At 37.4% G+C, this 27,761-nt stretch overlaps 1 protein-coding gene across 1 annotated transcript in view; it reads right to left on the bottom strand.

Moving 5' to 3' along the window:
- The window catches only part of LOC141426861 (beta-1,4-glucuronyltransferase 1), a 114,326-nt gene that overhangs the window by 46,660 nt on the left and 39,905 nt on the right, over positions 1-27,761 (bottom strand). The window contains exon 2 of the mRNA XM_074086085.1: positions 10,286-11,059. Coding sequence (XP_073942186.1) covers positions 10,286-10,875 — 590 coding nt within the window. The 5' untranslated portion in view covers positions 10,876-11,059. The remainder of the gene's footprint in view (positions 1-10,285; positions 11,060-27,761) is intronic.

Here is a 27,761-nt window from a genome sequence, read left to right as displayed (position 1 = left end):
ATACGTTGCATCAAAATTCCAACAATAAAATAGTTAACAACACTATTCAATAAAACTATTTACCTACTTAAATGATAAATAATACCCATTTATAATGAAGAAATTAAATTAAAGGGACGCACGTACGCGTACCAATATGTTGTGTGCAGAGACACACATTAGGAGCAGAATATGACTCCTAGTTATGGCATTAGTTATTGTTAGTAAGCATACAGAAATAGTACCGATACCAAAATACCAAAGATCATTATTATCGATTATAATTAATCAATTAGGCACATTGATATGCAAATGATGAATAATGACTATATTGAGATATGGATAGAAATTCTTTTTACAAATTTTATATATTTTTAACATCTTAAGTTTTTGTTTTACCATTTTCCCATGCATACAAATTTCAGTTCTAGTCTCGCCTCGTCTCGTCTCGTCTCGCCTCGCCGGTGGAAAATCACCATTAGACTTAATGAAGGCTACAACTATCACATTAATTTGCTAATTTTAACATGATCCCTTGTCTGCAATAAAAGCAAATTTTCAATTTACCAGCTATTTCAACGTGAGCGCTTTCTGTCTGAAGCCAATCATAAGCATACGCAAAATAGTCTACGTACATTTCTACTCACTGCATTAGGAGATAGGCAAATCGCTAAATTTAAATTTATTCTTGAAAGATAAATTTAATTTCCCAGTTCTAGTCTCGACTCTACATGGAAAATCACCAGACACAGCACTTAATTGGCTACTCCGTCAGTTGTAACATTAATTCCCTGCGTAATGCAATGCAAACGACACAGCTTTTCATGTGACGAAGCTGTCTTAAAAACGCCAATCATGCTACGACATTTCTACACACTTGCTACGCCTCAATTAAACATAAACACGGAACCGTTGGTGCTGCGTTGTTCGATGATGCCTCCCGCGTTTCTGCAATTGGTTGAACGGACGTTCAGCCGGTGGTCGTTGGTGCGCGTGCAATTGGTTGAAATTTACGACTGAAGCAATATAAATTAACGACTTCGCAATTCGCGTGAACGTGAACGGTTTATAATGCACCTCTAAAATATTATACCACTGAATAATAATAAAATATAATATTACAGAATTTTAGCACTTCCGAATGGTTGGTTTGGATTAATGTGATTTCCAACAAACGGTCCCTACCTAAGTCACAATGACTATCCATTGCAATAAAACCTTGACAGTAAAGCACAATCATTATAAATCAATGTTAACGTAACTTGTACTTCTAGGTAATGAAGCTTTAATAGGGCTATATTTCAGTTTCTCAACAGCACATGCCTGTTTTATTATGTGCACATTCTTCAGTAATTCATATTACAGTTAACAGTTATTACCTCCGCCCATGATTTGCCGTAAGAGTGAGAGCGAGGGCGCCTGTAAACATGCCACAGCAATTAGACCCCACCGCAAGGAGTAATATAAATTGTACGTCTGTAATGGCTTTCTACATTCTAAAATCAATCAAGGGAGATTCGAGATACGGTTGCATCAGCGGTAATCAGTTATGGCATGTACAACGGTCGACCCGCATTACATTAAGTTCACTATAATAAAACACTTTGATTCGTGTCATCTCGCGGAGTCTCATTATTCAATGTCAGTGCTCACGCAAACCACTTCTTAAGTTTCCGTTCTGATTACCTTCTCTTGCGTACTAGCTCTGTAATATTTAATTTAAATGTTTGCTGTCGTAATGACTGCACATCCGTCTTCGTCTGACAAACGATATAAAATGTCGATATAAATCGATAATCAACCATTTATCGATCAATTCAATAACAATTGGTAGCGTTGATCTGAAACGAGTTGCGTATTTATAGGGTTAGCACGTGCGCCCAGAACAGGTTTCGAGTTCCCTTCCTTGACACCAACTAGCCTCGTGAACACCCACAGCTGCATTTTGATACAATTGTCAATATTGCAGCCTTATTTAAAGTAAACAAAGAGTTGAATAGCAATTGATTGCTGCAGCGTGACGATTCGTTTATTAGTGTATTCTCAAATTTGCTGCAGCAAGACATCAAGACGATAATACTATCTTGCCTGTCATTTTTTTTTATTCGCCTGGATGGAAAACGTGCAAGTGGGGTATTGCAGATGCGTTAATTGCCAACCTAGAGGAATTCATTTCTATTGCCATTACGTCATCGATATCATAAAAAAAATATTTCCACTGAATTCTTCGGCAAGCGCAGCGTAGCACGTCCAACAACGAGATGGACGGATGACCTGGTTAAAGCCGCGGGTTCACGGTGGATGCAGGTACTTTCAGCCTATGTCCAACACGGGACCGTCTTACGGTTGATATATGATCATGATGATGATGATGAAATTCTTCAAAAAACTTTTCTTAGCCAATTGCAAAGTCCTAAACAGTATTGTGCGTGAACAGTTCGCGCCAAGTGTCATCTATCTTCATCTGTGCTGGCAGGCCACACCCTTTCGCACCTTTTCACTTTTCCCTAGGCCGACCGGTTCGGTAGTTTACATATTTCTCGCAATTCACTCTAATATTTGGAAGACTCAATGGATATTAGAAAGTGAGTTTTTTTCTCAAATTATTGTAACGCAGAGAACACTGTACGTTTTAATAAAAAATAACAAAAAACTGAACCGTCTACAAAAAACCATGAAAATAATTTTCTTCCATTCTGAAGTCGGTCGGTGTCTCAGCAATAGCCAGCAAGAGTGGACCTTTAGTCATCTACCTCACCTACGCACTTTATATTGAGCTTCAATCACTCGTGCTGGCTCGTGCTGATGCTGAGGCACCGACCAACTTCAGACTAGTAGAAAATTATTTTCATGGCTTTTTGTAGTTGGTTAAATTTTTTGTTATTTTTTTGGAGTCGGTTTTTGTTTTTCGTTAAAAAAAATTAAGCGTGTTTTACATCTAACAGTTTTGAAATTCACCAATCAACGGCATCGAGAAAAGAGACGGATATAATAGTCTATATTATAGAAATGACTTTAAATTTATCTTCTGTAAAAATTGGCTGTATATCTTCTATATTCTCATAATACCTACTATATATGTATATGTATAGGATTGGCAGTCGAGTATGGGAGTCGTCAAAAAGTCGCGTTTTGAAGTGGATAGCTGAGCTGTAGAACTTCAGTTAACACCCGACCGAAATTTGATTGCAAGTTAATTTTAAAAGATGACATCTTTCGGCAAACGCATTGCTAATAATGAGGGCTATCGTTATTTATCTTACTAGATGGCGCCACTGTTGCATGATTTTTTTAAGTGTGGCTTTCAAAGTCTGTTATTACGAGCGTGAAAACAAAGTTTAGATTAAAATCATATTTAATACTCCTTAAAACCGTACCATAAAAATATCGAGCAACCAGTGTTGCGTAGTCCCGTTTTGATCGGAAAAAAAGGGAGGACAAAAGTTTTCGAAAGACAATACTGTCTCAAAACAGACATTCATTGCCCCTTATCGCATAATTGCCTTAATTAATTCCAGGTAATGCAAAATATTGTCAAAATTATTCTGATTATAAATAAACCCGCGTAGCTCACCCAAAAACTATGAGATTTGACATTTCGGAGACCTCACGCTACACTAGCGCCTCTAGCGGCGCATTCATACGCGATAGCCCTCATTGAAACAGCATGGCTAGCGCATAGCGTAATCATGCCGAAATTCGGCTGCGTTCTGTGTCTTTGACCCTTAGATGACGAAGAAGCCATGTTATATGTACATACATACATAGAAACACATACTTCGTTAATTTAAGTAAACGTTTTGTTACAGCGCCGTGGGTTTATGGCGTTCGTTCACTGTCTATTACAATTTAATTAAGGTCATTCAGCTAAAGTTATTTTATTAATTGCTAGGCTCGGCTTGTTGCCGGTTCCAATTACCATAGTAATCAAGAAGCTATAATTATTATAATAATAATAATGCGTCTAATGACTATCTAATCTACATAATTTATAGTTTTTAGTGTTTGGTAAGGAGCCGCGGACCCGCTGTCTATCCGTTAGTCTATGTACCTATATCCCTGTTATTTTTTTTCGATATATATTTTTAATTTACTTTCTTTTGCTAGATTTAATATAAGTTAGTTTAAAACAAGTTTAATATCATTCTAGTTTTGAAAGAAAAAAGACGTTTCTGCTAAGTTTCTTTCGGTGCATTCTTCTTGGCAATGAAATGATGATCGTTTGAAAGCGCTGGTAGTTAGTAGCTGATTACTATAAATATTATAGATTACTAGTGTTCACCCAAGGCTTCGCACACGTAAATCATTTGATCCTGATTTTTTAAAATTCTTGTGGGAGTTCCCGAAAATTAAATCGTGGTTTTCGTCCACGTTTCATTAAAAACAATCATGTCAAATTTCATGACTCTAAGCCCAGCGGTTGTTGTTTCGAGATTTTATCCCTATCTCGTGGGAGTATCGGAATAAAAAGCAGCCTATGTTTTATTCCAGATGTCCAGCTATCTACGTACCAAATTTCATCCAAATCCGTCCAGCCGTTTCAGCGTGAAGGAGTAATAAACATACTCACTCACAAACTTTCGCATTTATAATATTAAGTAGGATAAACGATATTCTATTTTGAATGATTTAAATTGTGTTTTCTCAAACATGCTCGGAAATGTTTGCGTTATAATGTCACGAAATGGGGTCATGAAGTATCTCATTTATGGCTCCCTACATAACTTCTTGGCCTAGGCCATGAAGTATGTATGAAAATCCAATATTGTCCGCTGCTCCAACTTTTTAAATTACATACATAACATTAAACTGACAAATGAAAAATTACAAACAGCCAACCACCACTACTCTGTAAGCATTTGCGATACTGCGATGCGATGCGATGCGATGGATGGATGGATGGATGGACATATGGATGGATGGATGGATGGATGAAATATTTCCTCACATTGATTGAGAAAAGCACTATACAAACCTCGGCCAGAACAGGGATTGCTGGACTCGTTTTATTCGTCTACCCCGAACTCGTCCTTCAATCCCTTACTTCGTGGCCTCTGCTTATGTACTATTTTTTACTTATTTTGTGAAATAAAGAGTTTAGTGAATTTAAATTGCCTTGAAACAACAATTCATCGAATTACAAGAAATTATTGTTCATACCCAGGCGGGATTACAACGGTGCCTTAAAGACGACAAGTCCTTACAAGGTAAAAAAAAAGTTAATTGGCCCATTTAGTGCGATAGGGATACCAATACCAATATTTTTTACATAATAGTTTCTATACTTTTTTTTCCCTTTAAAAATTGTCAGTTTGTTTTGGCTTCATTCTAAACAATCTGTTAGTCGATGATGTTACTAACTTTTTGTATATGAGTTAAATAAGGTGTTTATTAAATAACTGGAAACCTCAGACACCCCAAAACATTTTTTCATTTTACGTCAGTTGATTGAGTGCATTAATTTTTGAATACCTTCATTATTTTAAAAGATGGGTACTCGTGTGTTTTAATAAGTCAGAAATTCTACTTCATTTCTAACTCTACACTCATAATTTGTATTTGTCAGTTGCGCTTTGACGTTTTTAGAAGAAAATTACACATTGACAGGACAGTAAAACGTCCAGTATTAAATTCGACATATGTAGTACATGCAACCTCGCTAAATTATTTAATTGGCGCCTGTTGCAGTCGTAACTTTTAGTCTGGGTGAAATAAAAAAGGGATTTAAAAACACAAATCTAATTTAAAACATAGTGTTATCGATTCTGAAAAAAACATTTTTTTCACTTCTCATGCTCGTAAAGTTCGTGTTTATGCTGTATCTAGGCGACATAAAATGACTTGTTATGCTCTAGTGCATAAAATAAAATCTTCGTCTAATACCAACACAAGACCAAGGTAATCAGGTGTCAACAGCTAAAACAAAAAAAGTTTGTATATATTTTTTAAATATTTTTGAATTTATATAAAACTAAAAATCAATCAAATCAATCATAATAAATCAGTAAAATTAAAATAATTGAATTATAATAATAATGCATAAAAAATAAAAGGTACATAGAAAGTGAATCATTGTTTCCACTGTTGCTATTTCATTTCCTCGCCATCGAAGTGAAAAGCAGTGTGTAAAACTCGAGCATTAAACCCATTTTCCCCTCGACGTGTCTATCCACCCGCGCCGTACCGGCTCGGGTGGCTATATGAACGCCTCGGGTAAAATGGCTCGTTTTATGCTCTCGTTTTACAATCTACTATTGGTTTTCAGTTATTTAGTTAACAACACCTTGTATAGGCCTGTTAAAAGAAGCAACTAACTAAATAATTACGCATACTGCAAATAAGATTATTTAAATTTCTTATCTACGCTCATTAAATTATTGATGTGGGTGACTAGTGTAACACACTTAGGTATAGCTCAGAATAATACTACGAGTAAATGCGTCTAGAATGAGTGCATGAGCGCTAGTTGTATGTTTTGAAACTACATTAAGTGTTCACATCAAATAAATAGATGTGTTGGGAAAAATACTCAGCAACAATGGCACTGTGTGGAATAGTAATAATAACACATGATTTATGTTATGCTTATCTAGGATGTTATATTAAAATCGCTTTTGCAATACACGATTAGGTAGATATAATTCAAATGGCAGTAAAAAGGTTAAAACTCGCAATGCAATTTAATTCGCTTTATGCAAAAAAACACAATTCTAAACGGTGAAGTCAAAAACTTTTCAGTTCAACTGGATAATGTGCTAGTAATTGTACTTAATTAAATTGTAACCTACTATCTGGTGCTTGCGTCTACGTCTGCGAAGATTTCATTATTGTCCCGCGCTACGTCCCGCGGTACCAATAAACACGGCAACAATTTTCAGAGATACCTACAACCTATTATATGACCTTGCCGGGTTCTTAAACTATCTCCATATCGTATTTAATCTAAATCGGTTCCGTTATTGCAGCGTGAAGAGGTAACAGAAAGAGAGAGGGACAATCGGCAGAGTGACTTTCGTATTTATAATAATACTAGCTGTTGCTGTTTGTTTGTTATTGCTATCCCGCTTTCCGGGATAAAAACTATCCTATGTCCTTCCCCGGGATTTAAACTAAATGTATACCGAATTTCATCTACATCGGTTCAACGATTTAAACGTGAAAAGGTAATAAACAAACAGATTTACAAACTTTCGCTTTTATAATGTTAGTGGGATTAAGGATAGGGATACGACACATCAAAATGTTTCAAATCATAAAATTTCCTACGACACATGTAGGCAGCAGGGTGGCCGGTTCATAGAGAACTAGATTCATAGATCACCATCGTGTATTACGTCGTGAGTGACAACACCGAATGTTGTCGCCGAGTATCTTTATGCAGTTTGTTACTGGCAATGGTTGGTAACCGCAACACCACGGTACTGCGTAAAGATAGTGGTTGGTTGGCCAACGTACAGGATGAGAGAAGACAGTGTTTAATGTCAATTTCTTCCTCTAACGAAAATTATGCCTCCTAAAGCTAAGTCAAAAGTTCTAACTTGTTCAATCTATCAAAATATACCTAATGCCATTTTACTCGTGTCAGACCTGCTATAGACAGTTTCTAAATAACTTAGGGATACAGTCAAGGCCAGAAATGTAAACGCACAGTACAAAATTGTAAACTAACATATTTTTGGAACTTAGTATTTACATACGAATACACGTATGTATGTCACACATGTTGGTGATCGTTGAATTAGCCGTCCTTAGAAACTGCAATGAATGCGGTTAAAATATAAAAAGCCGTTAAATTTTAATTTTTAACATCAGCTATGCTATAATTATAATACGAACCGCCATAAACAATTTAAGCTTTGCCCGCCGCCATCATCGAGAATAAAATGGACTGGTTGCGTTCACCCCAATTTTGCCACGGATAAAATAAACAGGCGAACGTAAAGTGCGTTTTATAGATAGTTTACACGTTACACACAGCTGCGTGTTCCTGTGTATTCATCCGTGAGTGGTGTTCGGTACAGCATTTAAACTGGGCCATTGAGAACGCACGGAAGCAGCCACAGTTTCGGTATCGCCACAGGCATGTCCGGCGATATACCACTCCTACGCATACGCGACTCTGAATAGCTCTTATCTCACAAATTATAGCATAGCACTGGCTACATTTTGACGGCCACTGTACTTTTTGATACGTATCGAAAATATCAAGTCTGTTAATTATATTCTATTTAACTTCAGTAGAATTTTAAGGCTAACAAGATCTACTTTTAATTAGTACAGTCACGTAGAATGAATACGACCGAATTTATTGTTAATCTGACCTCTGTTTGAGGACGTTTTCACAATGCGTTAATTATTACGTGGACAAAATAATTTCACTCGTTCATAAAGTGGCTAGCTACTAAAAATTCACTTATTATAACGACTTTATTTATTTGATTGATTACTGAAGTAGAAGCCTTTAAAGGTAATTAGAGCTTTTTCTAAAAGCTAATCCGAAACTGCTCGAGAAGTAAAACAACCAAGCATTTAAAAGTATTTCTGGCATCCACATATATTTATCTTGTACCCACACACACATGTGCAAACATCGGATAGGCCATAAAAATGCCTACTCTTAACCTAGTCCTAATGAATGCCTACGCGTTAATTAATACGATTTTTAAAGCAATCTATTTTGTGAGCAGCATATTTGTAGTTAGAAGCGGCAACAGGTGCTTTGGCCGATGGAGTCAGAATTTATCAGATAACGAGAAATAAGTAACCAATTAACCAACTACACGGAACAACGAAACTCTTACAAGTATTTTCACAATAACGGACAATGTTGCAATAAAAACAAAGGCTGTCGCTATCTGATAAGATTTTGACTGACTTTTCTTAGCCTCTAAGATTGTAACCTTCTATTTCTTAATTGTTAGTTGAATGTGAATAAGTACTATTTGTTCGGCGCAGTAGTATAACCACGAATAACTCGACGTGATTGTTGCCACGTTTTGAAATTTAATTAAGTTGCATGCAAAGTAGCTAAGTCTTTGAGGTGATATACCTTTTTGGTTAAGCCTAGAATAAGTAAAAGTTGTTTTGTAGAAAGAAAACATCTAAAACTAATATCCTACTTGACGACTAGAAGTAGTTGAGGCGAAAACCAGTTGAGGTATATGGAAGTTGTCTGACAAGGAAAAGGAAAGCTGTTGATAACAAACAAATTAAAGTACTAAATTTAATTAAAAAACTGTCCTCGATACTGGGGTTACCAAAATCTATTAACTAACACTTAAGTAAGCACACCTATCTGGGATATCGCGCTTCGCTAAGGTTAAAATTCGAACACACCCGTCTCCCAGACATAAGACCGGGCCAGATCGATCGTTCGCCCCCTTACGCTGCGTTACCACCAGAGATGCGCGAGGATGTGTTTTTCACGAACCAATAGAAACGCTTCATTTACCTATCCTCGCACAGCGCTGCTCTGGCGGACGGTGGAAACAGCTGAGCGGAGCGAGGCTAGGTAAATAAGGAGTTTATATATTGGTTCATGAAAACACATTCCTCGCACATCACTGGTTGAAACGCAGATTAAAGCCCCCCTAACGCAAATTTACAGCCATTTTCGAGATTCCTGAAACCGACCGGATGGCGAAGTTGTTAGAGAACCTGACTACGAAGCTTGAGCTTTGAGGTTCCGGGTTCGATTCCCGGCCGGGGCAGATATTTGTATGAATAATACGAATGTTTGTTCTCGGGTCTTGGATGTTCAATATGTATTTAAGTATGTATTTATCTATATACGTATGTTTATCCATTGCCTAGTATCCATAGTACAAGCTTGGCTTAGTTTGGGACTAGGTCAATTAAATTGGTGTGAAGTGTCCCATGACATTTAAATATAGAATATTGGCACATTCATAAGTATCAAATATTTAGAAGGATGTTGCAAGATGTTCTATCTCAAATATCCTTGTATCGTCCGTATGTAATTAATGGATCAAGCTGTGCTGGCAATATAGCATTGTGCATAACATTTTGGCTGACACTGGTGTATTGTTTTACTTGTAAGGTATTGTTAAAGCGGCCGGCAAGCGGTGGCGCGACGTATTGCCAAACGACTCTAGCGCAGGGTGGGGCGAACATTTGATTGTCCATTATTAAATAAATCAAGACAAAAATGATTTTGCCAAGTCGAGCGGACATGTACGCGGAAATTGTTTGGATACCATTGTAAAAGTTAGAACCATCGCTTTAGCGATCTATGTCTATGCATGATTTCCACGTATTTTAATTAACTTTGAAATATTTCACTCACCTTTCGACTAGAGGCAGGACGTTGTCGAGGAACTCAAAGCCGGCGTGCGTAGTGTAGGTGACGGACTCGTGGCAAAGTACGGGGCCGTGGTCGGCCCGCACGTAGTTCTTTAACACCCAAAACTCCCCGCGTTGCGCCGTCTGCGGCAAGAAATCCCTCTCGTTGCAGGCCAATAACGCGCGCAATCGCGTCAACGTCGCTTCTGACAAGGCATTCTCATCTACTATATCGAGATTGGCTTCATTGGTCGATTCCGATTCCGATGGAACCACAATAGACGCTGTGCTTGACGCCGTTTTGTTGGTAGAAGCCACCGTGGACGGTGTTTTCTGCGAGGTGGACTCCTCGAAGATTCTGACGCTGGACTCGGGTGGCCTAGACTCTGTCTCGTTGCGTGCCTCCTCACGCCGCTGTTCGCTTATGTAGCGGAACTCAGCGCTGCGTACGGTGTCGGAGCCATCGCTAGTGACAGGAACCCACTCTAAGCCCGGGCCCGCGGAGCCCGATAAATGAAGCGCCGCGTACAACAGAACGGCGATGTTTATCACGATGCTTACTCTAAACACTAGGTTGCGCCGGTTAGCCAACATTATATTGGCGAATTAGGCACTTTGCACTTATGAAACTTTTACTTCTTCGGTTAGAACGTCCTTCGTCGCCCTCTAGGACGGAGTTTCCTGTAGGGCTCTGTCCGTGTTAGCATCACAAATTATTGTGTCATCAGCGGACTCGTGGACGTGGGCGCGGCGGGGGCGCCGCACTCGATGGCTGCGTCTGCAACAACAAGAGTTGTTATAGAAAAATACCACAACTAGTTTGGCGTCTGGTGATGTCGATAAACAACCATTTGTTCAATCATTACCAAACCCTGAAATTTTTGCTTCCCGATTTTTGTACATATTTATTTTTATTTTTTCCGGTTTATTATAGCTTAACTTTCCAGTTCCTTTCTTTTCTTTACAGTATAATTAAAAGAAAATATTTTTTAAAACTTAATAGCTACTACTTCGACCGTTGCGTTATCAAGTGATTGAGAAACATAAAATCATTTACGCACTATATCTTAGACTTATTTCAATCTGCATATATCATAGCGCGACCCTCATTAAAAAAATGCGTACATGTACAACCAAACCATGCCAATCAAACTAGTTAAGCGGCTCACACGCGATCGAAGGGAGATGTAGTTTTACCTGGGCTCATTGTGTGATTAGCAGATTCTATCTTTACTTTTTATTCGGTCTGACGCTAGCTATAAACGGATGATTTATTTTAAACGAGACCAACTCAAATAGCCTATAAAAATACATGAGCAATTAAACATAAAAAAAAAACAATTTCCTGACTCGTTACTCTTCAACGGTTATAATCGTAAAAAGAGATAATTGATTCTAGGAATTTGTTTAATTGATAACGAGATGAGATACTTGTTTATGTACATTACATACCTACTATATTTTTTACTTTTAAAATACTTAGATGAGATGAAATAAATTTATTTCCGCCTACTAAGTATTTACAATACAATATCTACTACGCATGTAGAAGTAGATGTATTTACCTACATATTCTATGGACATCTAGGCTATCTAACGTAGGTATAATTTTACTTTTACCTGTAAACATGATAAATATTCAAATTACTTTCTAATCACTGACATTATACATACATACTTGCCTCTATGCCGCAGGCCTCCTTTGAATTTTTCCACACTTCTTGTTCCCGAACCTTCAAGTGTCTAATGGAATCTATATCTTAGAACGAAATTGTAATATTCAATTCTTTCACTCAATCCATGTTTTATACATGCTCATTAGTCATTACTAACATTATATCATGAGGGGTGGATGGGGGAGTTGGATACTTGCCATGTTTGACCAAGGAGACGTTGCTGCCCATCTTCTGGTATTCCTCAGCCAGTTTCAACGGCTCCCGCAGTAGGCGGGGGGGAACAATAACGCCGGGTTAAGGGGGGGGGGTTATAATTAACGCCGGTGCAACAAGTTCTATGGCGGAAGCTTATGTCCAACAGTGGACTTCCTAAGGCTGATATGATGATGGTGATGAACTTCGTTTATTGGAAACCTCTTTACGACAAAACCGTTAAACTGCTCTTAACAACATTTGGCAAAATAGTTTGAATATTGAGGGTAGGTAAAACAGGATAGGCCTTTTTTAGCTCAGTATGTTTACGTCCATTTTAAGTCTAAGCGTTGCTAAGTTGTAATAAGGATTTACAAAAATGGCCAGTCAAGAAATTAAGACACTGGATCACAGCACTGAGTCACTTAAGCATACGGGCGTGCGCAACAAATGTTTTTAAAGTCGGTTAATGGTTTTCTAACCGCTAAATGTCGTATGGAAAATTCACAGTTATAGGTACATAATTTACTACAGTAATATACAGCATACGTCGATATGAGACAGCAGCAAGGTAATTATTATAACAATCAGGTAAATGCGACAATTTATTGTTAAAAGTACCTCGATGCTCCGTTGATGCGTATGTTTTTGTTTAAAACAATATAGTAGAAAGGTACGTAAATTAGGGCGGCCACATACAATCGGAATTCCGTTTCGGAAGTTTTCTCCGATTCGGAAATAAACGTACGTGTGTGATGTATTTACTTACGTAATTCCGAATCGGATTTTCTATTCGAATATCCGAAACGGAATTCCGAGTGTGTTGCCGCCCTAAGTACGCATCATAAAATACTTAAATAACGCAGGTGCGAAATCGAAACAGCTATTGCAGTCAGTATAATGTGAGTTTATCGCTCGAACCTCGTTATTCAGATGTTATCTAAGCTGGTGAGTTAGTAAAATGTATCTAGCGTCCCATTAAGAAGATCGACTTACTACCAAGCTACCACGCAAGTCCATGCTTTTAGTTTTGCGGGAAAAATTACAGCTGGCAGTAAGGCTAAGTCAAAGTCAAAATAAATAAACAAAATTAAAATGCCTTTTATTTCTTGTATGAATTTAACAATCAAATTATTATTCTTATATTATTTTTAACTTGGGTAATTCGTGCAAAAATACATAATATATAAATTTGTGCAATATTTTAAATTTAGTAAGTATTTATTGTTTAGAACAGGAACCCCTCTTAGGTGAAGGCCTAAAAGTCAAAATATCTTTATTCAATTTAGGCTGTAACAAGCACTATGAATGTCAAAAGCTTAAAGCACTGGTTGGGTTGGGTTGTTATAATTCTAAGCATAAGTCGCTACCGTGACAAAATAGTCCTTTGAATGGATTATAGGAGCGGCCACACCGCTGCTTAAAAACAGTGACTTTTTCATCATCTTCTTCTTCTTCTTCTTCTACAACAAATGATATTTTCTGAATGTAAATACTTGACTTGGTGTTAAAAATCACTATAGGTGTGCTTTTAAAATTTAAGATTTGCTCTCTATTTCTCTAAGATCCCTTTAGAAAAAAAAACAACTTTGAAGTTCGGCCCACAATTGGCGGAGTTATTGCGTAACAAACACACAAACAATCATACATACGAATTGAGAACCACCTCTTTTTTTGAATCAGTTGAAAATAATCGAAAATGTTATAAAAATTCTACAGCCCATTCATAACAAAATGAGACTACGAAAATTGACAGTTGAACCGCTCGAATAATTACCCAAATAGACAACGCTGCTTCCCAAATCATCAGCCCTTAGTCGCCTTTTTCACCCCCGACGCAAAAAGAGGGGTGTTATTAGTTTGATCGCTACATGTGTCTGTTTGTCTGTGTGTGTGTGTGTTGTCTGTGGCACCGTAGCTCTTAAACGGGTGGACCGATTTGAATGCGGTTTTTTATTTGAAATCAGGTTTTCTAGCGATGGTTCTTAGACATGTTTCATTAAAATCGGTTCAGCCGTTTTTGAGATATTGAACTTTGAAGGGACAAAGTCGGGGGTTTTAAAACTTTTTGTTGGTTAGGTTATAGAATACCCACAGGAAGGATCTGTATTATCACAGAATCCATTTCAAAACCGGGCACAGCGCAATAAAATTAAATGCTCAACATTTATTTCATCACTTATTTCGTCTGTCAATTGAAGTTACGAAAGTGAAAAGATACGAATAGCGTGAGTACCAAAAAGACTATAACTAATTGGTACTAATTCAAAAGCGTATTCAGCTTTGTATTATTCTAGTTGCTTAATCGAGTCCGTCGCCCTCCCTAGTTCGTAATCGGATCAATAAGTCAGCGGACTAGTTTTTTCATAATGCTAAAAGCGTTACTGAGCTAAGCTTTTAATTAATAGATATAATTACACGCCTCCCGCACCCACTTAACTAAGATGTCCATAGATATAAGAAATACCTAGAGATGGACACAGGCTGTAAAAACTATAATTTATACAAGTTTTTTAGTTATGGACTTCACTCCGCTTTGTATATTTGGTTTCTTCGCTTCAAAGCTTGCAATTGCTATGATCCATTCCAGATGTCGGATTGAGTTGAAATTTATTACATGGACAGAGCTTCAATAACAATGCAATAATCAAGCTCATTTTAAAAACTAAGTATAATATTTACGTTTGCTTTTACGTTGACCTGGATGAGAAAGAAACGACCATTTTCTCATTTATCATTGTAATTAGAGACTCATTATGATGCTCAGACTTGTCCTTATTTAGTAACACAATGCTCGTTCAAAAGCTTTACTTTTACTGGTAGTTGGCAGTAACAGTTGTTTGTTCTTTTTGCGTCCTTGGTTTACTCCTGAATTAAACATTAGTAGGTTTGCGCGTTAGGGTGACCGCCATGAGTAAACCACTAGACTGTAACAGGGATCGAGCTCGATGTGTTTTTCTGGGTCGGTCATTACACAAATTTTATTTGTTATTTTACTGCTTATTCTACAGCTATGTTTGGAGTCGCAAATTCAAAAAAAGACGTTCGTAAAAACATTTTTTCAAATTTTTCCACCCAACAGTTTAGATTTTAGAGGGGGGGGGGAACTTTAAAGTTGAATATTTCGCAAACAAATCACTGAATAGAAAAATTGTTTTAGCAACCCCCCAATGGTTTTAAAAGACCTATCCAACGATACCCCACAAAATAGGGTTAATGGAGAAAAAAAATAACCCCCACTTTACGTTTATGGGAGGTACCCTAAAAATTTTTTTTTACTTTTTTATTGTACCACTTTCGGCGTGACAGATATGTATATTCATGTCAAATTACAGCTTTCTTGTACGTTACGGTCTCTGAGCTTACCCGGGGACAGACAGACGGACAGACATGGCGAAACTATAAGGGTTCCTAGTTGACTACGGAACCCTAAAAAAGTTTCGAAGGCCGTCACCTTGTGCAAATTAGGTAATGTCTACTTTTTCTGTTGTTCTCTACCAATAAGGACATAGTAGGAGAGCTGGCACCAATTTTTGGGTAGGTATTTGAGGCAAGCAGAAAACTTGTCCCATACCTCTCCTATTATACCAACACGGACTGCATACCTGGCTGTTGAGTAGCGGGGCTAAATCAACCCCTAAATTTTTGAAAATATATTTTTTTTTCCAAAAATATGTTTGAGACAATATGCAATTTTTATGGGTTGTAGTTGAATGTTTAAATAATTAAAAAAAATTAATCAGACGATTTAGTCGGGATTTTAACATTGCCAGACGCGTGCAAAAATATTTAGCAAAAAATATAACTGTAACTGTATACTTAGAATCAAAAATTCACACTAGGTACAGGATGTTTAGAGACAGGGAGGGGTATTCTGTCATACTAACCCTATCTACATCCTGTACAAATGAACCACATAAATCCATCAAATGAGTAATCTGACGCAGCACCATAAACGCATGGATTACGGTCACCGGAATTAGTCTCATCAAACAACCGTTATCACTGGATTGAGGAAATTATCTCGCGCCAACCCTTGTTTTATGCTCGTCATTATAAACTATGAGGCAAAAATCCAAGAAAGCAAAAAAGAAAATTCTGTGTTAACTCCCAAACTAAAGTTTAGGTCATTGATAAATACTTAATGCGTTATTTCAGGCTGAATTAAGAAATGATAACGAAAAGGTCATTAAAAGTCAATTTAAAAATGATTTGGACACAAACCGGACATAGCTGTTAAATGATACTCGTACCATGGATGGGTATTGAAAAAAATTGGCGGCAGTCATATCAGGAAAGGTATTTTTTCATTATGTTTATTTTGCTTAGTACCTACTTAGGTCAAGTTCGTGTCATGTTTCGGCTGTGTTATTCGTGTTCTAGGGTTGAGTATGTAATGTATGTATGCACATGTCAAGTTGAATAAATAAGCACAAAGCAAACTTTTGCTATCGACTGCTTACGAAGAAAATAGGTGAAATAGCATAAAACAACTATTTAGAATTGATCATGAAATGATTATTATTAGAATGATATAGGTACTTATTTATTAAAACGGATGATTAAACACGACAAGACGATAAATAATTACGTAATTAATATATGATTTGTTTAAATATTCTGATTTATAAAAATTGTAATGTCGGTGCGGTAATTTGTGTCCTTGGTTTCCGTATGGTCACATGAAACTGTGATAATGACGGAACATGTGTTATTATTATAATAGGTAGGTACCTAACCCAATGTAAAAGTACTTGGTGTGGTTATAGTTTTCCGGCATAATTTCAACCAGATAATTATTTTATTTTAGATAGTGACTATATTACAATCGCGCTTATGGTTAGATAATGCTCAATCCGAGTTAGGCTATTAATTAGGCTCTTGGTACTATTGAATTGGTCAGTGTATACCTATAATTCTCGGATAATAATAAGACTTTTATAGGATGTAGTGTCCATCCAAGATGTGGGAATAATAAAACTCAACCTCAAATGGCAACACCACGCTTTTGTATTACCTTTCACGCTGATTTCTTAAAACATGGAGCACGTATTCCTCTAGCAAATACTTACAAAATGTTAGCGCGTGTTTTAAACGACGTAGAAATTTTCCATGTAAAATATTCGACAGGCCGGTCAATGCGGGCGTTCGTGTTCGGACCTTCCGGCTTTACTTTGTCACGGAGGGCTAGTACAATGGATCGTAAGTTCATATAACAACCAGGAATTTGCCTACAGTGAATTTAACTATTCAGTTTTCCCAGCAGCACATGTGAACGTTTGCGGTCCGGCATTCATCGTTTGAATGATCAGAACTATGGCCCTTTTATGATGGAGTAACGGCATGGTATACTTTAGTACGGGTTGCAAATCATGTCATTGTTTTACAGGGTATTCGCACAAACTGCATCGGTTTGTGATTTTAAAGGTGGTATGTAAGGTAAGTACTTTCCAAAATACGAAATTACATAAAAATGGTCTATCTTGATGTATAAAATATTGCGACCTTGCAAATGACCTAACTTGATAAATCGTCACTAAACACTAGTTTAAAAATAAATAGTAAGTTTGCACTGAACAAATAAATGTAAACACTTTCATTAGGGTTCTGAACTATATGATCTAGAATATTTACCTACGTAACCTACATCTTCGCAATAAGATATAGTAGTTATTGATATTGTTATGCCAAGAATAAATAAGAATAATGTTGTGCCTCGCCCTATTGGACCACAGTCTCATGTTCTAATAATGTTGTGCTTCGCCCTATTGGATCACAGTCTCATGTTCTAATAATGTTGTGCCTCGCCCTATTGGACCACAGTCTCATGTTCTAATAATGTTGTGCTTCGCCCTATTGGACCACAGTCTCATGTTCTAATAATGTTGTGCCTCGCCCTATTGGACCACAGTCTCATGTTCTAATAATATTGTGCCTCGCCCTATTGGACCACAGTCTCATGTTCTAATAATGTTGTGCTTCGCCCTATTGGACCACAGTCTCATGTTCTAATAATGTTGTGCCTCGCCCTATTGATTGGACCACAGTCTCATGTTCTAATAATGTTGTGCTTCGCCCTATTGGACCACAGTCTCATGTTCTAATAATGTTGTGCCTCGCCCTATTGGACCACAGTCTCATGTTCTAATAATGTTGTGCCTCGCCCTATTGGACCACAGTCTCATGTTCTAATAATGCTTGCACCTAATGGAATACCAATGCCGATTACGCAGTTTGCGTCACAATACTAACGAAAATTGCCCTGATAGAAGCAACGTCTATTAGCGTCTACTGGTGTGCTCATCTCATTATGAGCCTTCGACGGGCACTCTTATGTAAGTAAAGTAGTATAATAAACAGTTACAACATTAAGGCACGCGCTGACAGTATTCAAAGCCGACTTGCGCACGACCTTCACTGGCGAAAGTGTTTTACTTGGACGCATTATCCGGTAACAATTTAGCTTTGAACCATATCATGGATTAATAACAAATTATACCTGCTACTTTTAACGGTTAACTAAATTATGTATCTGAGATGGGAGGTTATGTTTTTTAAATGCTCTTAACTGAACTGATTGGAATGAAGTTAATGGGTGAGTGTCGAAGTATAAGAAAAGGTACCAATATTTTTTAAAGTAGTTTAGTTAACATTCAACACAAAACGCGATAAAAACAGGTACGTAAAGAACGGCAAGGTCATGTCATGTGACATTTCGGTGCGATGCTGGCCCAAGCCTACTGTCTCTGGCATGTTCAGTTTTGTTCTGCTAATACAACATGTTTGTATTCCCAATAAACGACTGCATCGTAAGTACGTATATGTCAAGGCTGATAAACTCTGAGCACGTTGGGTAAGCGCGTAGTTAAGGTGACAGCAACTAGTCGCTACTTAATCTGCCTCGTTTCATATTTGATTTACAGTGTATGGAAATTATTGGCAAAATCGTTTCTTCTGGCTAATGGTAAATAATAGTACTGTCGTTGCACGCGACTGTTCGGCGCTGCGGCCGGTAAACGGTTCGAGATTCTAAAGGGGAGAGGGGCCTGGCGCTGCGAGCTAAAATGGAAGCAATAAAGAAATAAAACGTCTGCCTAGGTGCACTTCGACGACGTAATTGGAAGGGAGGCAGTAGACTGAGTGCTTAGAATATTTTATGTTTTTATTTCTATACACATTTACGACAGAGCACGCAACATCCCGGCGTAACTTGTATGCAGGAAACGCCATAAAGTTTGCGGCAATTCAATGCCGCGCCGGCGACTTGGAGTGAAACCGTAATTGCTTTAAATGATGCAAATCACGAAGCTGCGAATCGCGACCCAATTTTTTTCAACCCGTTGTTCAGAGTTTGATCCTAACATTCCTTCCACCGTATTTTATTCACACATCACTGGTTAATTTATTTACTAGTTCTACCGTTTATTTTATTAAGTGAGAGCGGACATTCTTAAAATTGATTTCTAATTAGTTAATTTGCATAATTATGTGTTTAACAGTAGGCCGAGCCGAAAGTAGATAACGATGATTGGGTTGCCTTGACACTTAGGGAAATAAACCGCACGTTCAAAAATATATAATATTTTTCCATTATTAAAAAAAGCAATAACTTCATGAGCACAATCAAATTCAAAAAGACATTTGAAGGGTCCACGGAAAGAACGTGTCTAGTCACCTAAGCAACTTTTTGAGTTATAGCGGATTGAAAGTTATAGCGGTTTGAAAGTTAGTCATCACAAACAATTACTATGGTTACCATTTATTCAAAGGTTTTTTTTTATATTGTTTTCAGATTATTTAATTCAATGGTAAGTCATAGTACTTTGGGAGCTCTACATTTTGAAGTTAAAATCGCAATTTAAAAAAAAGGTGACTATTCATGTTCATTCCGTGGACCCTTCATTTAGCGTGTCTTACCTCTATGATGGCAACGCTGCCCCTTGGTGGCGATTTGAAAGGACACACGTCAACGTAAGAATTCCAGATTTAGACCTTATGCTGTTATGAGTAAGGATGGTGTTTGACATCAAGTTTCAGTGAAGGCCGTTCGCCTAGTGTACGCTGCATGGCGGTAGCTTGATTAACAGGAAACGTAGTACGCGGTCTGCATCAACAATTACTGCTTAACTTTGGCGAACACGGCTTTGAACTGGGGTGGAGTACAGGAAAGTCTGACACTTAACTACGGGAATATAGCGTTCAATATTTGCTTTATGAAACAAGTTTAAATGCATTACGATTTTGGCAGTCTGGTAAGTCTACGTTGAGCTGAAAGGCAATTAGGATTCCAATTTACTAAGGGAATTGCCTTTGGTTGAATATCTTAATTAACGCGAACTATTGTGAGTATCTCCCGCAGCCTTTTAATTGTAATAATGCGAAATACTTAACGTTTCCTTTTTTTAACAGGCTTCAAAAAAAAGGAGGAGGTTATCAATTCGGTTGTATTTTTTTATGTTTGTTACCTCAGAACTCCGTCATTTATGAACAAATTTGAAATTTTTCATAAGCACCAAAGCACCAAATCAGGATCTGAACTGGTGAGATTCTTACCGAATCAGTTTGTTTGTTTTGTTTATACCCAGTCGTCCACGTATATACGCGGTCGCAGATTTGTAAAAATATCCCTCACTTAAGAGGAGACTTAAGATTAGATAATTATTATATTTGTTAAAATAATGAAGTGTTATATGTAGATTTAGATTTACTGACCGATTTCTCTATCAGACAAAAAAATAGAACAAAAAATTGAACCGACTACAAAAAACCATGAAAATATTTTCCTACTTAGAATCTTAGCAAGGGCTGTGTTCGCCAGATCTGCTACTACACTTAGCCACTAGTCTCGATTACGTACTATAATCTATATGTAGAGGGAAGTCGAGTATGCGGGATAAAGTACAGCCACAGAATAAGTAAGTACCTACCTACAGCCACAAGTGCGATCGTTGTCCACTCCAGCGAGTCGGGGATTAAGAAGTGGCCACTCGCACGCCCAGTTCTGGGCGATGCGTATACGGAATGAATCGTTCTCTACAATTTGTGGTGGATACATTAGCCACTAATAGTTTAGCTGTGGCTACCAGATTAATAAGATGATTTAGATAATGATAGTCCTGTCAACAGTCTTCTTTTTAAATATGTTAGCTTATTTAACACAATTTATGAGGTGTAGACGTTTAGCTCATTTATATTGTAATTGAGATAGAACCTTGCAGTGTGTTTTGCTATACATAACAATATGTCGTCAACATAAAGCTTGGTGCACACGAATGATTAATTAGTGGAAAAAATGCTGGCTGGCCCACAGGCCTTTTAATTAATCTAGCTTCAGGCCTACTTCGTTTTATAACTAGCAACGGGTAGCACACAATACTCGTATAACAAATCAGTCTCATACTACTCATAGGTACCTGACACATGTGAGAAGTTTATAAACTTAGCACTCGTAGTGAGCACTATGGGCGCAAGAACTCGTGATCCTACAGTAAACACGCGATGAGCAAATTAACTGGTATTCGATTAGTTATGCAAAACAGATAATTAATGTTTCACGATAACACCCATTGTTAAATCAATGATGATTCAGTAGCATCATTGCTATCAGACTGCACTGACAAAGATAAGGCTAGGGTGGACCCATTGCAGATTTGGGAACTTCACTCACACCATTAAACCATGATACTTACCTAAACAATATTTTCACTAGCAGTTGCCGCGTGTGCTAATTCGCTTACCGCGTGCCTGCGTGAGAAATATACAATTTTACGGGATAAAAACTATTTTAAATCCTTTTTAGCGTTCCGTAGTCAACTAGGAACCCTTATAGTTTCGTCATGTCTGTCGGTCTGCCTGTTTGCCTATCTGTTCGCGGCTAAGCTCAGAGACCGTTACTACTAGAAAGCTGTAACGTGGTATGAATTTACATATCAGTCACAACAACAAGGTGGCAATAAAAAAAAACCTTTGGGTGCCTTCCATAGACGTAAAGTGAGGTGATTTTTTTTTCTCGACATCCTATAGTGTGGGTTACTGTTGGATAGGCCTTTTAAAACCATTGGTGGGTTGCCACAACAATTTTTCGATTTAGTGATCTATTTGCGAAATATTCAATTAAAGTGCATTTTCAATTGAATCGACCATTTTTTCGTTATGGCTACGGAACCCTATCTTAGGTGTGTCCGACTCGCGGTTTTTTAGGTCTCAAACTATCTCCAAGTTGATTTCATTACGATCGGTTGAGTAATTTAAGCGTGAAAGCGTAACAAAATCACTTTCGCATTTATAATATTAGTAAAGATATGTATGAAGTATCGAAAAGCGCGTTCTATTTGACAAATTACCTCCACGCTAGTGCATATCAAGCCTTATTATTAATACGTTTATTCAAACGGATGGCAAGGAACGCGAGACGAGGTAGCGAGGACATCGCTATTGTGTTCAAAAGATCACGTTCATATTTGACTCTAACATATGTACAATATGTGCGTGTTAGAATACTTCAATGCGCGCAAAAAAAGTTGTTTAGCAAAACAGCACGTTAAATTAATAGGTGATGTGGCGTACTTTTGCGAAGCAATCTTGGTTTTTTAACTGCCATTGGCCTTGTAGTAAGTAGGTATTTCATAATTAGTAATTTCTTATTACCAACGTACATGTACAACGCCAAGTTATCTCGGGAAATACGTTTACTTCAAAGAAACAATAACAAAACAATACACTGAATTTGTTGTTTGATTTTGGAACTACAAATCCTTCAAACCTTCCGTCCTTCAAATTACAAAGTCTTTGTCTTTATAATTCCATCTTTATCTTATGCTTTTATTCGCACATCAGCCAATTCTGTTTCAAGGAGTCTAACGAATTCAAAATACAGAACTGAATAAAGTCCAACTGGCCCATGTCAAGTGCCGCATGTGCAACAAAGATGCTATCTAAATATAGAAAACTTGCCAGAGACTTCGTTATGCAACGCCGTGTATTAAAATAGATTTACAGTAAAGTAATTCTATTCGAATAGTCCGGTTCGTTCAAGATGCTAAACTGGGACAACTTAGTATGCTTATAATAGTAACAGACATAGTCTAATCTAAGTCATACATAGCTGACCATCAGAGTCAGACATTAGAGAAATTTACTGTTTTAGACAAGGATGCTCATAGCTACCCTTTTAACTATACACGATTTCTCTCAGTTCTATCTTATGTGTTTAATGTCGACGTAAAGCTATTTCAAAATAGTTTATGCTTTATTCATGAAATTAAATATTCCATTCGAGCGTTGAAAGCTTTTTCTTCAAAGCAGACGTTCAAAATGCGGACTATAAAAAAAAGTTTAATACCAAGAGAAACAAAACTTTGCCTCCATCGAAGAACAAAATCAATCTTGTCGTCGTGAGCTATCCATCATTTTGAGTTGTTCTATTAAGTGTCTGTCGACTTCCGAGTGCAGACTATGTTGTAAGTAACAATTTCAATGTCGTAATACTCGATCGGAATCCGATGACCTAAAAATGTAGTTTGTCTCGCAACAAATGCAGTTTTGGGTCGTAAAGATTTCTGGTTTGGTTATTATGAGCTTATTGAGAGTGCTCTTGTGAAGGCATAAAAACAAAGCGGGCCTTTGTCATCAAATGTTGGAATTAGACATCGGTTGGATGTATAAATTTAACTAAATGAAAAAGGATTTGGGATAAATTAATGTACACACGCGTTCAGAACGTTTCTGTACATAATTACAGAACGCTATCTCCTACAATAATGTTTTATGGCAATAGGAAGTTAAATATTGTACCTATCTTGTTGAATGTTAGATACTTGATTCCAAAAGTACGATGCGATGTGTCGACAGTGAAAAGGAGGCGAGAAAACTGTCAACGAGTTAAACATTGTGTAGAAGGCGGATTTTATTACTTATAATTTAATTACATTATCATTTAATTTAATTTATTATAATTAAATTAAATTATTATAATTAAAGGTATAACCATTTAATTGAAACATGGCGCAGTCGATAATCAAACAAACTGAAGATTTAAATTAGACATTAGGTTCGACGTCAAATTAATCCCATAATTATCTTTCCAGCTTTAAAAGAAGGTAAAGAATTGAAGCTAGAGGATGATACGGACAGACAAATGGACAACAAAGTGATCCTTTTGAGATATGGAACCTTAAAATGATTCCAACGGGGGTCAGAGATAATAAAAGGTAAGGGCGCAAGTGAAATGCATACTAGGTAAGCTACGACACACGTGCAGTCGTGCACGAGACCAGGCGTTTAGTTTAGTTTTACTCAGCCACGTTTTTTGTTCGCAGAATCCGATCTTTATTTTTTCTTTCGTCAGAGATGTCTCCTTCTTTGCCACCAGGGATCGACAGGTTGTTATCGCATTCTATTGCCGCACCGAAATGCGGTTTGTCGTTGAATAGCTTTTGCTTAAGAATTTCCTACACAGAAGAGCTTGTACAGTCGCCGACAATGATGGATGATGAACAAAGCACTCAAAAACCTCTAATACGCTCAACAGCTGTACCTATAGAGTTGCGGTATATAGCTATTTGCTCTATCATATATTATTGCCAGTGCTTCTACCTTATCGTGCGCTATCTTTTGACTCCCGTGGAAGATAACATAAGTAAGTTTTTACGGATCCTTGGTTTCCGGGAGCAATATTAATGTTTTTGCCATGGGTATCACCTTTGTACCTTATCACTAAACACTCCAACCCAACGTTATGTTTAGAAGATTATCAAACACGCAAGTGTGAATTCAATTCACCGGGCTTAGACCAAATTACTAAATTATGCTTAACGTTGGACTTAATCTAACCTTAGGAGATTGACTTGTGTAGTTCGTTAGGATACAAAGTGGTACGTATGTACATAAGCAATAAGATTGTTTTTTCTAGATGTAAGTATTTGGGTAAAACCAAAGGCAATATTGTGGTAAAAAAAACAATTTTAAAATATAAAGCTGTTATCAACTTCCAGTAAATGAAAACGCGGTTAGATTGTTAATTTACGCACAAACCGCATCAGTTGATTGTGATTCGAGTCGTGATGTTGGTAAAGCCTTTTTTGTAACTTATTGTGGTGCTCGGAACTACCTATAGGTAGGTATACCGGTATACCTATAGGTCTATATACATATAGACGAGCAAACCCGAACAATTACCACGGCATCGCCTCAGAACGGTTACGGACTGGCGACCTTCGGACGCTGACTCATTATATTACGACGATTATCTCAAGATTCTTAGAAATTTAGAGGTTATTGTACAATTAGCCAAAGACATGCCTGAGAACCTACTTTAGAGCTTTTTGTTTCCTTTAAATTGCGGACTCGAAATGATATAAGTATATCTAAGATGTTAAAAATAAAACCAGCCAAGTGCGAATCGGACTCGCGCGCAGAATGTTCTGTATAGTCAAGGACAAATTATGTATATATGTCGCAGGGAAATGATCAAAACAGATTTGTTTAGTGATTTGATGAAATCCCCGAAACACGTCAAAAGCTTCAATTCCTAGCTCTATATCGCGGGCACATCGTGTTTATATCGAAAAAAGAAAAATTTAGGTACGACGAGCGAAGCGAGGAGTGGTCAGTATAAATTGTGATCACAACCGAGACCGCTACCGACCAACCGCTACGATATACATACCTAGCGGCCAGAACCGATATGGCGGCGTTTCATGATATGCCTAGGAATTTATGATCTGCCTAAACGTCACTAGGCAAATCGTTAAACGGTGAGTTTTGAACGATATGGCAGATGCCCCTATTGGAGGTTTGGGGCGAAATAAAAGTATTTTCAGTGGAATTAATAATATGAATAGCTTTATTTTTATTTAGTTTGCACTTGGAAGTATACGTCCGCCTTACACGGTCCTGTCGCGGTAGGTAACTAAAACAAAAGGGCTGTGTTTCAAAGCTAGTAAGTCTATACATATATCACATAGGTACATAGCTACATAACAACGGTATCTAGGTCAGAGATGGGTATTAATTTTGTATTAACAGTTAAATCCAACAGTCCCTTAGCCAATTCATGAAACGGCGCCATTTCACGATATGCCTAGGAATTTCGTGATCTGGCGGATTTTATGATCGGCCGCCGACATGTACACTACTAAACATAAGAAGGAGCCATTTGTAAGTTTTTTACCTGTGTCTAACCTTGAACTACATGACACACACAGCTCTCTATGTACTCGTAATTTTGATAACAACCATTAGAACTACAGATTATTAAATCATTTATTTATTTATTAATCAATAAAAATTTACAGCATCACAGTTATATGAACGCGCTGTCAATTTAAAAACATGAAAATAACCGCATATAAAATCATCATCATCATCCCAGCCTATATACGCGTCCCACTGCTGGGCACAGGCCTCCTCTCAGAACAAGAGGGCTTGGGCCATAGTTCCCACGCGGGCCCAGTGCGGATTGGGAACTTCACACACACCATTGAATTGCTTCGCAGGTTTGTGCAGGTTTCCTCACGATGTTTTCCTTCACCGCAAAGCTCGTGGTAAATTTCAAATGTAATTCCGCATAAAAATCAAATAATAATAATTAATCATATAATAACTTGGACGCATATCAGGTACAGTGGCAGGAGCATGCTCTCGATAGAGATGAATGGCGGAAACAGAGGGAAGGCAAGGGAGGCCCCCTTTGCCTAGCAGTGGGACACTATAACAACGGGCTAAAAAAAAGCACAAATAATAATGTAAAATTAAAAAGTTATTTAGGGATTTTCATTCTTGCCTCCCTAAAGCGACGGAAGATCTCACGCTTTGGCCAGAAGTCGGAGTGCAGGAACATCCGCTTGAGCTTAGCCGGCACTGGGAGTCTAAAAGAGCGACAATTGTCACCCTATTAGATTGGAGCGGGCCGATAATAACTCGGTTCCTTTTAACTGACCCATAACATCATTGTGCTTTATAAAAAACTTTCACTAATTGCACAATAAATACAATAACTCCCAAGGACATGACAAAACCCATAGCGTTATCACAAGATTTTATCTTAAATATTTCGTCTTGTTACAATATTTACGCGTAACCACTTCGTGAATCTTACATAATATTACTTCATTGGAACAATTCCCCGCATTCGGTTTCTTGCATTATATCATTATGTGCTTGGGAATTAGTTAAATTTATAATATCAAACAATAAACACGCAATAAAGATTTAATTTATTTTTTGTAATTGTTTACACTAACAGTCAACAATACAGTGGATAGTAACGTTCAATGGACTTCAGTCGTGTTTTTTTAAGGTAGTAGGTAAGTAGGTATGATTTATTATAGAGACACTGATTTAAAATGTGATTAGATCACTTCATGTTTCGTTAAGATTTGATGTTGTATGTAAAGGCAATAGCAAAACTACCGAATTTTGTATGAAACATTTAACAGATTTTCCTCGTACTCATATTAAGCCTAACTATGTAGTTGAGTTGTCCTTTTCGGCGGGTGATAAAGATAAGGATGCGTGCTACACGAATATTTGTTATTCTACAATGTAAAGTTAGCATGAGGCCATTAAAAAGTTTAAGCGTGGCCAACTGAGAACTTGTATTTAGATTGTACT

This window comes from Choristoneura fumiferana, chromosome Z (assembly GCF_025370935.1).
Source record: "Choristoneura fumiferana chromosome Z, NRCan_CFum_1, whole genome shotgun sequence".
Classification (NCBI taxonomy): domain Eukaryota; kingdom Metazoa; phylum Arthropoda; class Insecta; order Lepidoptera; family Tortricidae; genus Choristoneura; species Choristoneura fumiferana.
The sequence above is the reverse complement of the archived record's forward strand: the minus strand, read 5'-3'. Positions and strand labels throughout refer to the sequence as shown.